The following is a 16980-nucleotide window of genomic DNA, read 5'->3' as shown; positions in this document are numbered from 1 at the left end:
GTTGTATTATTCACGTTTATCTTGAAGTTCTCTTGACAAAACGTCTTTACAGAACACTGCTTCAGCTATGCAGTGGTGAGGGGTGTGTGTGTTTAAAGAATATGTAAAGAAACAGCCCTACATTATCCTATTCATAGAAGGTGAGGACATACCTGCAGTAGGTTAGTTTATATATTTATATTAATTGTGCGTGTTCACAAACTCCTTTAGTGTGATCACCTTCCTTCCCTTCAGTTCTCCAAACACACACAAACACACAGCTGTTCCCTCTAATTACAGCGGTTTGATGCTCTTTGTCTCTTTCCGTTTCTGTGTTGTATATTTTAAACACTGATTACCCAAAGAGCCAACTCAAGGCTAGAGCTAGACAAGAGCAATAGCTTTGAGCTCTCAGTGCAGCACATTGGTGTCTTGTTTTATATAGAAACTATGTTCAAATGCATCGTCACTATTTGCCTGTTTTTGCTATTTTGACAGTAGCCTATTCATCATTTTGTAAAGACGTCCCATTATCCCCACTCGCGTTTGAAAAAGGTGATCCCATGGAGGTTTGTATTTAGCTTAGCGTAACACACAATCCAAAACGAAGAGTGCAGAGAAACATGGACAGAACTATTTAAGAAACGGCACATTGATCGAGATTTCAAAGTGTGTTAACTGACTACAATGACCAGTCTGCTTTTGGTGTTCTGGTAAAACAACTTAAATGAAATGAAAGACATTTTAAAATCAAGTCCTGACGACAGAATATCTGCCCAATCCAGAGCCCAAAGGGTTAAAGACAGATCCTTTTTAACTATCATGCACAAAATGAAACTCCATATGAAATACCTGAAGGCGTAGGAGAAACTGATGAGTGCCAGTGTGATGATGTGGTGCACCACCATGACAGCGGAGTCCTTCCTCCACGCGTCCATGTACACTGTTGCGTAGATGGAGTGGCCGTAGAAGCTGCCTTGGATCAGGTAGGCTATGGCAATGTCTGTAGGCACTGACATACCACTCTTCCAGTCTGAACAGGCAGAGGCAGAACATGTGGAGAGGTTAGTGAATGATGCATGCAGCTTTTTATTTTAACATCAACCAACACGCTTTACTCAGCTTAAATCATGAACGAGGGAGATAAATGATTATAAAAAGAAATGCAGTTGATTCCATACTATGTGACGGGCTTGTTTGTTTCGCTGTTGTGGGTGAACATTTATCTTTTCGTAATGCTTATTGATCATTCATTTATCACCATTATTTGAATCAATCAAAGTCATATTTATTCATAGAGTAAAATTAAACACAGCTTAGGCTGACCAGTTGTTATACGATGCTGCTCTGTCTGTGTGTGATGTCAACAGCTCTGATCTACAGGAAATAATCATATGACACAACAAATTGGTGAACAATTTTGTTGTTATTGATATTGATTGATTTGTTGTTTTAGCCTCATTTGGAAGACCTACATCCTTTTTGTAACAACAGTCTGTTTCACTCAACCATACTTGAAATAACACTCAGTCTATTGGTGGCACTCTCAGCAGCATACTATGTGTTTAAAGTCAGGCGTTTTGTGACCTTTAAGTGAGTCTACCTGAACACAGCTCATCTCTGTTTACGGTGCTTGTACTTTCCAAAGATGGTGGCTGACATCAGCCCTTCACCATAATATGAGCTTCACAAAGGATGCTTGAATAGATCTGAACCCAAACACAGATTATACAATGTAATATTGTATCCTTAAGTGAAATACGCTTTGTGGTGCAGAGCTATACACCTTGATAGCTTTATGAAGTGTATGCTCATTTCACATTTTTGTTCAGATAATCTGTGTTCTCAGTGGAATGTAGGGATCTCAGGAGACATTTAAAAATAAACTTTTTTAGGTTCACTCACTTAAAAAATAGAAACACTGATCTTTAATTTAGAGAAACTTCACATTAATTGAAAGGCAGACAGCTAGCGTCCAGCCCAGGGCAAAGTAATTATGATTTTGTCTCGTCTGAATGATGAAGAAGTTTAAACAGCAGGTTCATTAGTATTATAAAACCATGTAGATTTAAATACAGGACAACAGGTATCCCCATATGCTGCACTACAGTGACTTCCAGTGGGGTAGGGGGAACAACAGATGTATAGGGTCAGCTGGGTTGGTAGGATGGAGAGGGGGCATGACGGATCAGGTTTAACCTCAAGAGAATTTAAAAGTACCACCATGAAAAAACAGACCAAATGTATGTTGAGGCAGCTCGGCTGGCTCATGTCTCAGAATCCTATCAGATGTTCGACGGAAACTTTCTCCACCAATGTTTGAGTTCGGTTGGTCTCTAGCAGGATGAGGTTACAGAGGCCTTGTGTAATGTTTATTGATTGGACCTTCCGTCATTAAACATTGAGAACAGGGCTGCTAGATGGATCACAACAGAAGAGCTGCCAAGAGGAGGCATGGGAACTGGAGAGTTTATTCTCTCTGAGAGAATAAAGCTCTTTTTTTCCGGTTCTTCCTTCAGAATACAAAAACACGTCCCCTCCCCACTCCTTCCATTTTTTTTTAACTTTTACCCTCTCTTTTAAACTTCCCATCCTTCTTTCTTTCTCTCTTTTTCTTTCTTTAATAGTAGAGCCACATTACACTGCCTGAACACACATTTCAGACTGACAGATATTAGAGGTGATGCAGATGATGAACCTGGCACTGTCAACCAGCCTTTGCTAGCGCCACTCAGAGCGATGGAGTTTGACTTGAGACCTGATACCTCCTTGTCTAATGCAAGAGACAGAGAGACTACGAAAGACATCCTTGAATTATAAGTGGAAGGCCCATTACATATCCATTTCAACATTGGCAACATTATTCCTTCATTACTCACAATTCTATCACTGATTAAGTGATGCAGTGAACAATTTGTGTCACTTAGCGTTTCCATGTGGGAGCCGTACGTAATGTATAAAGACAGAAAGTAATGGGAAAATCATGAATTTATTGAGTAAATCTGACACTGAGATGATTTGATTTGGTTCTTTCAGTAGGTTTTGTTAATTGGATATGATTTGTGAAAGACAACAGTAAGGGCTTGTTTTATACGTTTTCTTCTTCCTGCTCCTGTTTGTTCATGAGCAGTGTAAAAGCATTTTGAGAAAATATTGTATGATGTACTGTATGTTGTGTTGGAATCATTCACTGAAATTAGCAAATAAATCAAATGTGAATGAATGACGTTCCCTGAAAACTAAGGTCAGTAGGTTTTATCAGGTTAACTGAATCATTTAGGGAACTTGATTTGGTTTAGCTTGCTGACATTAGCTAGATTGCTTGCATGGTAAAATACTGTGCTGAGTGGATATCAACGTCTTTCAGACTGGTGGCTGATTTGGTTGGTAAATGTTCTAACTTGCCAGTTGATTATTACAGAATGAAGCTACCCCGGCTTGTTGACAAATGTGGCTCCTGTAGCATTCTTTACCAGATGAGCAAAGTAAGGGCAAGAGGAAAAGTAACAAGAACAAACACAAGACTCGTTGAACTTTACAAGACCACGTCTGCTTTAAAAACAGGGATCTTTTCTTGTGTGGACTGTACCCACCTAAGGGATCTTTCCCATTTTTCACAGGAAAATGAAATGCATGTTTTTGGTTTGCAGGACGGGTTGGGATGTCAATAATGCAGCTTTCCCTAGCAAGACTCCCTCTGCGCATGTGTTGACTCCAAATGATCTAATCAGATAAATATGTCAGCACCCATCGCACCTAGCCCCTCTAGCACCTACCTAGGGGCTAGGTATGAAACTGGTCCAGTTATGGTACAATTAAACAGTTTTTCTAAGTCAAAATTTAACTGCTATTAAACATATTTAAACAATTCACATGAATTTAAAGGAGCAAATTCAAATTTTATAGAACATATTAAATGCTGGAAAATGATTTTGAAATGTAAAGGAGTAGACACAGTTTTGTGTATCTTACTGTAGAAAACAGAGGGTGGGTCGTGGAAAAAGGAGTAGGAGGTAAAGAAGAGCAGGTAGGTGCTATATGACCACGACATGGTGTAGAAGACCAGCTTCCATGCGCTCTCGGGCATCTTGGCAGCATCTTTGGGCAGCAGCTTCCACCACTGTGCTAGAGGCTGTAAGAATCAGACAGAGGAGAGGAAGTCACAGTTAGAATTAAGGTCACAGTTTTCTTCAGACATTCGGCTGGGTATACAGGTAGTAGGCCTTTGGACACAAGACCTGATTAATTCAGAGGGTGTTGTTTTACACTGAGCTCTCAGTTCAGTCTGTGTGGTGAAGCGAACAATTCTGTTAATGCACTGTTGTGGCTACGAAGGCGAGATTAAATATTTGGTCACTGTGTCAATTAAATTAAGAAGGGTTTATGTTGTCCATTATGTGAATGATGGATTAGAAAGGCAGTCTTTCATTGTGTAGATTTTTTAAACAGAAGGTAAATCAAAACACGCGCTCACCCTCAGTATCTTATATGGGTGCAGAATCCTCAACCAAAAAATGATTGAGAGTATTTCAGGGCAGCACACCAAAAATGTTAAATATCCACTTGCTTGTGGAAATAAAAAAGTGGATATTTAAACCGCATCTTATGACAGGAAAAATGAGCTGGGACCTCTTTGCAAGAAAGTTTATTTCTTTATGGACGGAAAGAAAGCTGATAGAAGTTACCTTAAGCCACGGGGCTTTTTTCACATACTAATAAAGAGGATGACTGTGTTTCATATCAAAATGACATGATAAATACAGTATAACCATATTTTATCAGAATGACATTACTCTGATTCACAATGAGTTAAAACTAGATAAAAAGTCATTTTTTTATCATACAAACTCCCTTTACGATCAACATCGACAACTGAATCGAAGGACGTAGCCTGTAAGCTAGTTAGCAGCATTTGAGCTAAGCTAGCACACTGCCTCTAAAGTCCACTGCAAAAGTTGAGATTTTTTTAACGCACTCGCGGCACATTACGGGCCGCAATATTACGGAGGGGAGGACTTTAGCAAACAAGTCTGATATCTCGGAAATTCCCATAGTAATGAACTTGCCTCCATTGACATACACAGGTGGAAATGACGCGAAGGCACGGTGTAAACAAAACAACACAGAATAATACACCCCAAATGACCTTGTAAAACAGGTAATGTTAAACCAAAGGTTGTTTTATCTGTAAGGATTGGAAGAATGACGACATATTTTACGCTAAAAGGGAAAATAGTTATCAACATTAGTGCAATCATTCAGTAGTTTTATATCGAGATCTTGATAGAAAGTGTCAGATGACCCATCTGTTGTCCTGCTCCCAGAACTGTTGAGTGACAGGAAATTTTTACTTCCTTCCTGTTTGTGCGATCCTGACATTCGTGTGAAATAACCCACAGAGCACTACGTGCATGTGACTGTCTGAACTCAGAAATGTGTCTTTCACAAGTCTGCTTATGGTTTGCTTTGCAAGCAGAAATAGAGGAAGTCAGAGAGAATGCCCTGATGTTGCCTGATAACAGGCTGTTATCTTCCTCCTTTCCCTCCTCAGTCCAACCGACTCCTCACTGCTGCTTTCTCTCTTCAAATCAAATGAACAAGGAAATGTACACACACACACACACACACACACACACACACACACACACACACACACACACACACACACACACACACACACACACAGTAAGAAAGCAGTAAGAGAGATAAAAAAAATAGAAGTAAAGAAAGATTGTTTAAAAGGGTAAGACGGGAACGTCAGCTGGGCAATGAGACAGGTAGGTGTTCGGTTTGTCATTTCAGTGCCAAGATAGGAAACCAAACCCAGCTCACTGCCTAATAAACAAAATGCCCCATACACACACATGTACACACACACACACACACACATGTACACTCAGAAACAAACACACACACACACACACACACACACACACACACACACACACACACACACACACATGTACACTCAGAAACAAACACACACACACACACACACACACACACACACACACACACACACACACACACACCACTGAAAGGCAATGAAATGTAACAGGAGGCAGGAAAGTGAAAGTTGCCAGTGTCTAGTGACACAGTACGTCTCAGTCAGTTGTTACCAAGCAGATCCTCTGCAGGATGTGATCTGAGACGGCTCATTGACGGATTTCATGACAAATTAATGGAGGTAAAAGAAAACCATGCTGTCTTACATGCAAATGAAACACACAAATATATACAACTCTTCATGTCTTTATCCATTTCTTTTCTCATTGTCTGTCTCTTCGTGTGTGGTTTTGTGGGTTCCGTGAGTCACAAATGTGTGAAACGGGACAAGGAAGGAAGCTAACAGAGAAACACTGAGAAAATGTAACAGAGACAGACTTCGTGGGCCTCAGATGTGAAAAAGATGGCATCAGACGGGAGGAGGCACATGATCCCAGCAGAGGCAGTTGATTGGCTGAGACTTGAGGCGACATGTGGTGTGTGTTCAGCAAGTCATGACCAGAGCACAGTGGAGCGCAGGACACTCAACACATTCTTTCAAGTCTCAGTCTCAGTACATCTGTATCAGCCCACCCATCCTCTGCCTCCCCCCTTCAACCCCCACGTAATTTCTCACCCTTCTCAGCTTCCTCGTTCTTTCTCTCCCCACCCCTACGTCTCCCCCCTGCCTGCGACATTTATTTATAGAAGCCAGCTGTCAGTACAACGCATACCCCCTGAGTCTTCCACCACATCACCCCTCTCTGATAAACAGAAAAATAGAAGCCTACACACAATTGTGCATACTCACAAGGCTGACACATACTAGTGGCAGACACATGTAACTGCAAACACCAGCTGTGCCTCTGCAGTTCATGTCTGACTTGTTCATCACCATTTTGGCTTCCTCACTTCTGGCACCTCTGCCTCTCTGAATATGTAACGACATATGTGCTGTTTTCTTTCATTTAATCTGTGTCATCTTAAATTCATGGCACTGAAGGTACACTGACGCTCAGTGACACTGTTGGGTTATCAGAATCAGCTTTATTGCCAAGGTATGTGTACGCATAACAGGATTCTTTACTCCAGTTTAACATCAGAGTATCAGTGGAAGTGGAAGAGTATTAGCTCCATTTTACAGACATAATAGTAATGCTGATTTTGTTAGTTTGGAGGTGAGAGTTTACAATGTATTTGTACTGGATCTGTAACAGAGCAACATAATTATTTGGAAGCCTTTAACCATGTTGGCTACAAGATAGTTTTCCTCTCTTTTATATTGAAGTAAGTAAGGAAAATCACTGGTCTCTACACCTAGAAATTGAATTCAAAAGCTGTGTTTAAAACACCTGTAATAGGTGACAAACACTTTACAAAGGGAGTACAAACAGAAACCTCTACAATGTTAAATTATAACTGATGCTAAATGAGTACAGCACAAGTTGGAAGTAACCACTAAAGGTTGTTGCTACACTTTCATATGGTTACAACAATTATTAAAGGTGCAGGTCCTGATGCTGTAGAGTTCTTGTAAACACTTTGAGTTTGCATGATGCTTGCGATGAAGAAAAAAAAAACAAGTTTGAAAAAATGTCCTGATTGTGACGTAAACAGCAAAGCATTGTTTTGCCATCCTATTGTGTTCCAATGGATCTGTTATTTAACGTGGGCTTGCCATTGTCATCGCAGAGCTTCTTCTGAATTATCACCCTGAATCACATTAGAATTAGCATTTTCCTGATTACTCCATTTGCACACGTCCGGGCCCTGCAACACCTGATGTGACAGTAGTTCATCGGTGATCTGCTGTTGGCAGTTGCGTGACTATTTCTTGGTCGTTTTTGCTTCTCATGACAACCTGGACAGAAGTACACCGCCCCCCCCCCCCTTCACTTTATTCTGGTCCTGGGTTTAAAGTTTTCAAAACCAAACAGCTCGGACAAAATCTTTGTTTTTTATGCAGATTGTAAGTGATTATATAACAGCCTACATTCTTGTTTCTGTGTGCCAGCCAGCCCACCATCACACTGTGTCCTATCCACCCACTCTATCTATCTACCCTTTACTTTTCTATGCCAGCCTACAAAGTGGGGGTATAGTGGGTCAAGGACACCGAGATAATCCACTCGTCCTCTGTCGCACAAATGACAGAGCCTTGAATTACACTCAGCTGGGACCTACGGCCGTTCAACAGCTCCCTTCTTCTCTTCCTCGCTCCCTGACAGACACACTCTCGCTGACTTCAGGGTATCACTGGATACTGTTTCACTGTCGGCTTCTTCTCGCTAAAGAAGGGAGACGAGCGGCCTTTAAATATAAGGAGGAAAGGAAATTACAGAGGCAGTGTAAACGACTGATGGCAATATGTGGTTCCCTTAGCAACCATACAGGGACGCTGGCAAAACCCTACATCCCTGTTGTGGCTAAAAACGACCTCCATCTTCCTTCCACTCCAGTCCTTCCTCATCCATCATTTCCTTTCCCCCCCCTTCCTCATCTGCAGCTGCATCCCATCTATTTCTCTCCCTTACAACCCCCCCCCCTCCCCCCTCCCCCCCAAGCCTTGTGAGCGAGTAATGAGAGAGCCGAGCAGGTGAATTGACTCTGCTGGCCTGTTGCATAAGAAAGTTAACTCGGCCAGTGAGTCAGGATGACAGCTCATCTGTTCAGTAAGACGTGCAAATCCATTCAACCTTTTTCAATCATTCAGCTCTGTCCAACGTCTATCTCTCTCTTAATCAGACGTCACTCGCTCCCTCCTAGTAGTCTGTCAGTTTCCTTCCGTTGTGTCTGCGTCTTTCTTCTTTAATGGGGACAAATTGGATTTACAACAGCTCATCAAATGGACGAGTGTTGGACTCCTCGTACATATCCAAGTATTTATAGCCTATTTATCAGGGATTTATTTCATATAAAACATTGTTTGGGGATATTTTTCTAGACCTTTCCTGAAGCTCTAGGTCGGTCTTAATGCCATTTCCCTCTCTAAATCAAAAATTGGAGCCATTAACCATCTACTCTTCCTCTCCTGAAACAGAGACTGTGATCTCACTAAGAATGGACAGCTGTCATTGGGGATAAAGCTCTAGCTTCAGACGGAGACAGAATGCACTTTCGCTGCTGAACATTATACAATGTTGAGACTTTGATGTGATGGCTGTTTTGTAACGTGACATCATTGATGCGTTGAAAAATAAGGTTGGAATTGTTGTTAGCAAATGTTGCTTGCAGATTCTCTAAAGTGAGTCCGCCCTGGCTAAATGCTTTTTGCCATTTACTGCTTTGAATCTTCTTCTTTTTTAACACATGCTTCAATAGTTTAAGCCCAACTATGGACTGATTAAACGTGAGTTATTTTGGTAGCCTGTCAACAAGGCTAAATAGTGTTTCGTTTCATTTGACTAATTCATCCAGACAATGTGTTTAAGGTTATCTAATTTCATTGGGATCTATTTGTTTTTATTTCTGTACACAGTATGGGATCTGTCCTGATGTGTTTTTGGATTTACATGGGGGCCAGTTTACTTTTAACTCACATCATTTTTCAAATTGATCATCAATTTAAATGATTTGAAATGTAATTCTGCATACTGTCTAAGAAGGTCATGTACAGAGTAGTGTAGGTTTCACCAAACACAAATCAAAAAATACATCTAAATCAAAAGAAAAAAACAAGTGGACTTTAAGCCACATAAAGATGATTCAAAGTGTGGGAAACAGTTATGTTGTACACTACATTATCATCAACCCCCATCCTGTATCTCTGGCTCCTGTTTTTCTGTACTGTGCACATACTAACTCGTACCGGACCGTTACAGTACAGGACTTTCTGTACGCTACGTGCGTAACAAAACTACATCAATCCCAGTTCCCAAACAGACCACAAAGCGGGAACGCACCACAGACAGCATGCTAAGAATGTCATGGCGGTCACAACAAAAGAGCAGCAAGAGCACGGAGTTCCCCCGACTATCACTGAGTTCTTCTGTTTGGGAAGATTTCAGTTTCCTGGTGAAATACAGCAATGGACAAAGACAAGTTAACAAGACGAGAATAGTGTGCCGACGTTGTTCAGCGGCAATCGGATATGTTGCTGGCAAAACATCCAACTTATTAAAGCATTTGAAGATGCAAAACACAAACGTGAACCTCACTAACTAGTAAAAAAAAAGACTACGCAGAACAAACACAGCTCCCCTTTTAGCTGGTGATTCTGAACAGATCAAAGGCATAACAAATAGCAATGACGTTTAAAATGAAGTAGATTTACTTTTTTGACTGTCATTGCTGCACTTAAGACAATGTGTAAAAGGGAAGTTCCAACTTCTCCTAATAAAGGGAAAAAAAATAACGTGTTGCATTTGTTTCCCTTACTGTACTGAGTATGTACCTAACAGAGATTTTTGTATAATGTAACACCCTTACTAACTTAGACAGTATGGCTCTCCAGTCCATGAATGTTGGGTAATGGCAGCTTTATCAGTCATGAACCCCTCACACACACCTCCTGTCGATGTCCTCAGTGGACGCATGCTGAGATGAGTCAGCTGTTAAATGGTACGTGCCTCATTAAGAGAAAATAAAAACAGATGACAAACACTGTGACTGAAAAGTAGTGTGTGACTTGGTGAAGATTATTTATTTATATATTCAGTGTTTCTATAAAGTAGCAGCACTTTCTTTTCTAGGCCAGCTTCTATTCATCTGTATTGTATTTTATAGCCACAGATTTGTTTTTTCTTCCAAATACCGTAATTAAGCCTTCGAGTTCTCACCCCTTAAAATAAATACTGTGCTTTAAGTAGGCTTCTATTTTAGAAATAAAACAACTATACATGCTTGATACATATTTTTGGGTCAAACTTTGAGGTGAGGAAGCCTACTATCCTATTAACCACCGTTTAATACAGATGAATTTTGCTCAGATGCTATTATACTGTATTATACTCAGTTTGACGTGGATGAACACTAAAATCTTCTGCAGGAGTTAATTTCTGAAGCTTAATGCAATAAACCCAGAGAAGCGTTTTTTTTTATTCCAACAAAAATAACGAGGTCATAACATGTACTGAATGTATTCAAGCACATCTGGATGAAGCTCACTTCACACAGCATGCAATGTTTTTCATGGGTCTTGCTGTAATTTCTGATCCACCAGGAGATGTCACATCTCTCCAGATGGCCAGTTCACCAGAGCTGTAGAACTGACGCTGGATGACTGAATATTTGAACTGGATTTGATTAAGCACATGACAACCAGAGGCACCCTCGTCCTTAAGCAAACTAATTTGCAACCAAGTACGTAACTGAATGATCACCCACATTCTTGCACGAGAGAGAAAATGACCACAAAGTGTATGACTGACTGGCATGTAAAAACACCTTTTTTTTAAAGGCTGTATTAGGTGCGCTCTGGCCCTGTCACCATTGCAGATTAGGCAAATGTTCATGCACCCTGCTTTGAAAAAAGACAAAAATGTGGCTACGATTCAAATGTATTCAGTGTTTACATCATGAAAAACCTTTTAACACAGATTTTAACAGATTTGATCGCTAATAGAAGCTAATGCACCTATCAAACTCACAACTTCCTCTGGTCCTTACGGCAAGTAGCCTGTTGAGTCCAAATTAAACATGCATCACCAGCAACAGTTTCAGTTCCTGTTACATAAATAGAAAATTTATATATATTTAAATGAGGGTTCTGTCCTCTGTGTGGGAACATGAATGTGATATGTTTCAGAATGTGTTTGTGTGAGTGAGAGAGGGAAAGACAGAGAGCAGGAGCAGGTCTAACCTATTAGTTGATCCTAGCGGAAACAATCTCCTCAAACCTGCTTGTCAAACTAAACAATCCTTTCTAATACACTTAAACAGCCTTTGTCTAAAACTTAAAGCCAACATCACTACTTTTAAAACATGTTTAAGCAGGACTTTGGGTGTATCAGTCGGTTATCGCCCCTATAACCAACTGATACACCAACTGTGGCTCAGTGGTAGAGCTGGTCAAATCTCAACCGGAAGGTCGAGTGTTCAATCCCCAGCTCCTTCAGCCACATGTCTGATGTGTCCTTGGGCAAGACACTTAAATCCAAGTTGCTCCGGCTGCTGTCAGCGGTGTGTGAATGTGTATGAATGGAAGTAGTTAATACTGATGACCACTTTAAAGAGCATCCTGTGGGGCGCGGGTGACGCAGTTGTTAGTGTGCACGCCCCATGTGCGGAGGCTATGGTTCTCCGAGCGGGCGACCCACGTCTGAATCCAACCTATGGCTCCTTTCCCGCATGTCATCTCCAACTATCTCTCTCCCTGATTCCCGACTCTATCCACTGTCCTCTCTCCAAAAAAATGATTGGGTAGGTGTGACCTGCGTTGTTAAAGTGCTTTTAGTAGTCAGAAGACTAGAAAAGCCCTATACCAGCTCATGTCCATTTACTATTTACTATGTATATAGTGTGTCCATCCTGTATCAATAATTAGTCTTTATGAGTGTTACACAATGACAGAACCGCGCTTTCAACTCACTTATTCTCTCCTGTGCCATGCTTCATCTTTTATTATCCTGAAGTCTAAATGTTTTCATGCCAGTGTTTTATTCCTCAACAGTTCTTCTTGTATTTAATACATTTATACACCAACACAGGATAGTATTTGTCCTTTCCACTGGTTCAAACCTTACTTTGCTACACTGCTGCATGTACTTCACACACAACAGAAATGATCTACAGATAAAAATTCAAGCAAACTAAAGGCATGCAGCCAGATCTCTGTTGGATGCAGCTGTACATTGACTTCTATTTATTTTGCTGTGAGCAAGAAAGCTCAAGCTCGTGATGTGGGGTCATATTATTTATGTAAGTGTCTTATGATTACACTAGAACATATTTTTTGACTTTGTTGTATGTCTCTTTACAATCCTACTTTTTTCTGTATTAGTTAAATGAACAGAAAAGAGAGTTTAAAATGAAGAGATGAAATGATAGAGCCTCGATGAAGTGTTAAGATATTCACTCAAGCTGCTCCCTTCCCAAGCTGACAGCCAGTAGACATATGGCTGCCATTCATTATGCACTAACCATGCCGTTTGGCAACACAGTTGAAAAGAGTATACTGGTATAAAAGTGTGTGTGTGTGTGTGTGTGTGTTCAACAGGCCAATCTATGTATGCATCAACAGTCGACAGTTCATGAGCTCACCATAATTATCCACCCACAGAGAATCTAAAGTGAGTTCCAAACTCTCCAATACGCTCAAATCCAGAGACAAACAATGATGACTGCAGAGATGTTAGAATGTGTTTTCTAACTTACCTTTATGTCCCCTTTGTTATCTTTTAGGGAATGAATGACTATAACTTATAAATTGTGAGTCATGCAGTCTTTCTTTGAATCCAAAGTGGCCACAATGATGTTGACTCATTGTTTTTGATAAATATGCACACATGGGTTGAAAAGTGAAAGCATGCAGAGTGATGATACACTTCAAACTGCCCACGCGCTGCAAGTTTTTTTTTTTTTTTAAGCAGTCCCAAATTTCTGTCAAACTAATAATCAAATGGATTTGAATAATGATAGGGCGTCTGGATAGATGTAAAGCTATCATCCATGTACATGTATGTCACAGGAAGAAATAAGGCACACACACATAGGGCTTTGGATCTGTATCACATCATGTCATATCTATGGATATATCTAACGTTCATTCAGTTTTATAGTGAAATGTTCAATTCAATATTATCTTTACCCACTAGAATGAGTAGAAAACGTTTTCTTTTGAGAAAGGATAGTGGACAGAGTCAGAAATGAGGGAGAGAGAAAGAGTAGAGAAGGAGCCACAAGCCGGACCTAAAACCCGGGTCGCCCGTCGGGAGGACCACAGCCTCCCCACATGAGGCGCACGCACCAACCACCAAGCCGCCGGCGCCCCGTGAAAAATGTTTTTGAAAACAAATTAAAGGTCACTCTCAGTCTGAGTTAAATAGGTTTTGGTTCCCTAAATCACTTTCATATTTGATTATTAACACAACTTCGACTTGTGTAGGAATAAATAAAACTAATAATAGTTTGCATATTTGTTAAACAGTTCTTTGCTGTTCATCATGTTTTACACAGTTTGCCTGACTTTGTGAAACGTTGCTTCTTCAAGGTCTAAAATATTCCAAACTGCTGAATCATGTTTCTCTTACAACATAAAGCATTCTTCTACCATATTATGTATTATGTATACAAAAATTAATTGTAATCCTTTCAGGTTTCAGGCAGACTTTGCGTTGTGTTTGTTGTGTTCATTATGACATTGACACTAAAATGAATTGTAGTCCAGATGTAAATTACTTTAAATTTATATAAAAAAGGAACTGCCCCTATTCTGACGTCTCTACACCCAGCCAATTGCTCGCGACTGTGCTGATGACTGATGTTTCTTGTAGCTTCTGGAATGAGATTCTGGATCCGTGAGAACGCTTCTTCAATGCTTCTCCGCATCCTGACAGCAGGAAGACGGCCTTTATAGCCAAACAGACTACAGTCTGTGACCAAGCCCCGTACTATAACAGCCGCAGTTCGCCCCTTTTGACTGATTTTTAGAAGAATTTCAACACATTCTGCAACCGTAGATTAGCTTTCAATAGAGAATTGTGCTTGGATTCCACAGGGTTGCTTGAACTTTTGTCACAACATGTCTGGGTGGGAATTTTGAAGCCAGTTTTACAGGATGCTGAAACATTCGTCAATCATCATCACTGGAAAATATCTTTCATTCTTTGTCAAAATGTCACGGCTTTCAGACCTCCTGAAGGGTAAACAAACAGAATGCTAGGTGAAGTCACTTTGAGTCACACTTTAGCTTGAGTCATTTTTTTTAGAGCAAGTTCTTTAATCACTGCCACATGTGAGCTTGTTCCCCTTAAGATCCAAAACACTCTCAATCCTCTGGTCTGGGCTAACTAGCTATGTCGCTATGCAAACCCAAAACCAAAAGAGAGGGGAGAGGGGGACAGAGAGGGAAGAAACAAGACAACTATTCACACCACATTTAGCAGAGCAAAGTGCACCCTTTCTCATTGTGAGTCCATGCAGATGTACCAGAGTTTTCTAGAGACAAGAGAGAGGGAAAACAGGGAAAGTGAAACTGATCCAATTGCTTCTGAGATCATACACTTGACAAAAGTAAAGAGACATAAAGAGACAAAACATTATAAACATTATAAACACCCCATGTACGTAACACGCCGAAGCACGATAGGCACGTAGGAAAAAATGTACTTTGGTTTCCCTTGACCACTTGCTCTCTTTCACTATTATAGAGAGGAGAGACAGCTGCCAAGTGTGAATCCTACACTGACAGTGTGTTCTTGTTTCATGACAGCCTGTCCACTGTGTCTATCCGGAGGTGAGTAAGTGAGACAGATACTGAGAGGAAGAGAGAAAGATTGAGAGGCCGCCACAGCAGCGGTCAAGGCCTCGCAGCGCATTCCTGCTATCCAGAAAAGAGTCAGACTGTCACAGTCGGCAAACAGAGCTGATTCACGATGCTTCTTTGTAGCTGGTGCTACATATGGCTGCTCTGGCTATGATTCACCGTATTAAAGAGTGCACAGCCACCCCCCTGTTCTTCCTTCTGCGGAATAATTTATAGACCTGCTGTCCGCTTTGTATGTCTACAGCAACTCCAGGATCAGTTTCTATAACATGTATATTAGAGGCTTTTACAAACTCCTTTTTCAAAAGCTGAGAATCTATGAAAACTTCTAAGGGTTATTTTCTTCTGTGTTCACCTGATGTATTGTTTTTATTATCAATTTATCAGCTAATAGTTTTTTTTGTTTAGGCAATGAGATGTTAGACTATGAGATGACATCTTTAATTGTCATGTAATGTTCAACTAACATCCAAAAAACAAGGTTATAAATTCAAGACTTAAGAACAGGAGAGAGAAAATAATGGAAACATAAAAGACAGGGACTAAAGCATTTTTGTTTTTCTATATTTCTGCAGATTTCTTGAATCGTTTCTGATTGTTTTTCTTCAACTTCTTCTCAATAAATCAGCAAATCCTTTTAATAAAGCTTCTACTTCATTCTGGAGTGGGTGTTTACTAGCAAAGGCCAAGTTCACTGTCATACGGATGCCCTGCTTGATTTCCAAACATTTGCAGATGCTGGTAATAGCTGTTCACTCAAGCGTACACAAACTGCAATAACGTGTCAAAATGGTTAAGATATAACAGGTCCAAATACTAAAAAATGCAGGTATATTGAAATAAGCATGAAACTTAAACAAGCAAGCAGTAAAATCCTTCAGTAGAAAATGTAAAGTGGACCGCTTGATGCCAAAGGCAGTACACGTCTGAACAGAACTGCAGGCAGCCAATCAGAAAAGTGCATCAGTGCTTTAAGCCAGCAGGCGATTCCAAATGATAAAAAAATATTATAACAACACTTATACCATGTTTTCATTAAAACATACATATACAGCAGCACAAGCATGTGCCCTGACACGTCCCCAATACTGCATGTGTAACAAAAAGTGATGTAAATGTAAGCAAATATGATGGACTTGTATAACTGTATCTATCACTTTGACAACTTGTGATTTAATATGTTTGGTGGGGTGGGGGTCTGACATTATAGTGAAAATATATGTGCTCTGTGTTAATGATGTATGACACAATGAAGCTCACAAAGCTATAGATCAGGTGGCAATAAGATGAGATGACAAATAATCTAGCCGACTCACGTGAGGAGAGGAGAGGAGAGGAGAGGAGAGGAGGGGTGAGGAGAGGAGAGGAGAGGAGGGGTGAGGAGAGGAGAGGAGAGGAGAGGAGCATAATAATCAATCTCCATTTACAATTGCACACAATCTGTGTCAAAATTACAAGCAAGTTTCACCTGAGTGGGCACTTTTAGCTGAATGGATAGCACTTCCCCTTCACCACAAATCCAGTATCGGGTGTCTCACTGCGGCTAATGTAAGACAATGAGCAGGGGCTTAGTGGAATGTGATCTGGGATAC

General features: G+C 40.5%; 1 protein-coding gene across 1 annotated transcript in view; it reads right to left on the bottom strand.

Annotated features, from left to right (window-relative positions):
• cers1 (ceramide synthase 1) overlaps window positions 1–16980 on the bottom strand; it is a 28851-nt gene that overhangs the window by 7736 nt on the left and 4135 nt on the right. The window contains exons 2-3 of the mRNA XM_061032956.1: window positions 3952–4111; window positions 832–1012 (exon numbers count right to left, since the gene is read on the bottom strand). Of these exons, the coding sequence (XP_060888939.1) occupies window positions 832–1012; window positions 3952–4111 (341 nt within the window). The remainder of the gene's footprint in view (window positions 1–831; window positions 1013–3951; window positions 4112–16980) is intronic.

Source organism: Labrus mixtus, chromosome 3 (assembly GCF_963584025.1).
Source record: "Labrus mixtus chromosome 3, fLabMix1.1, whole genome shotgun sequence".
NCBI classification, from domain to species: Eukaryota; Metazoa; Chordata; class Actinopteri; order Labriformes; family Labridae; genus Labrus; species Labrus mixtus.
This window is presented reverse-complemented; position numbering and strand designations above follow the sequence as displayed.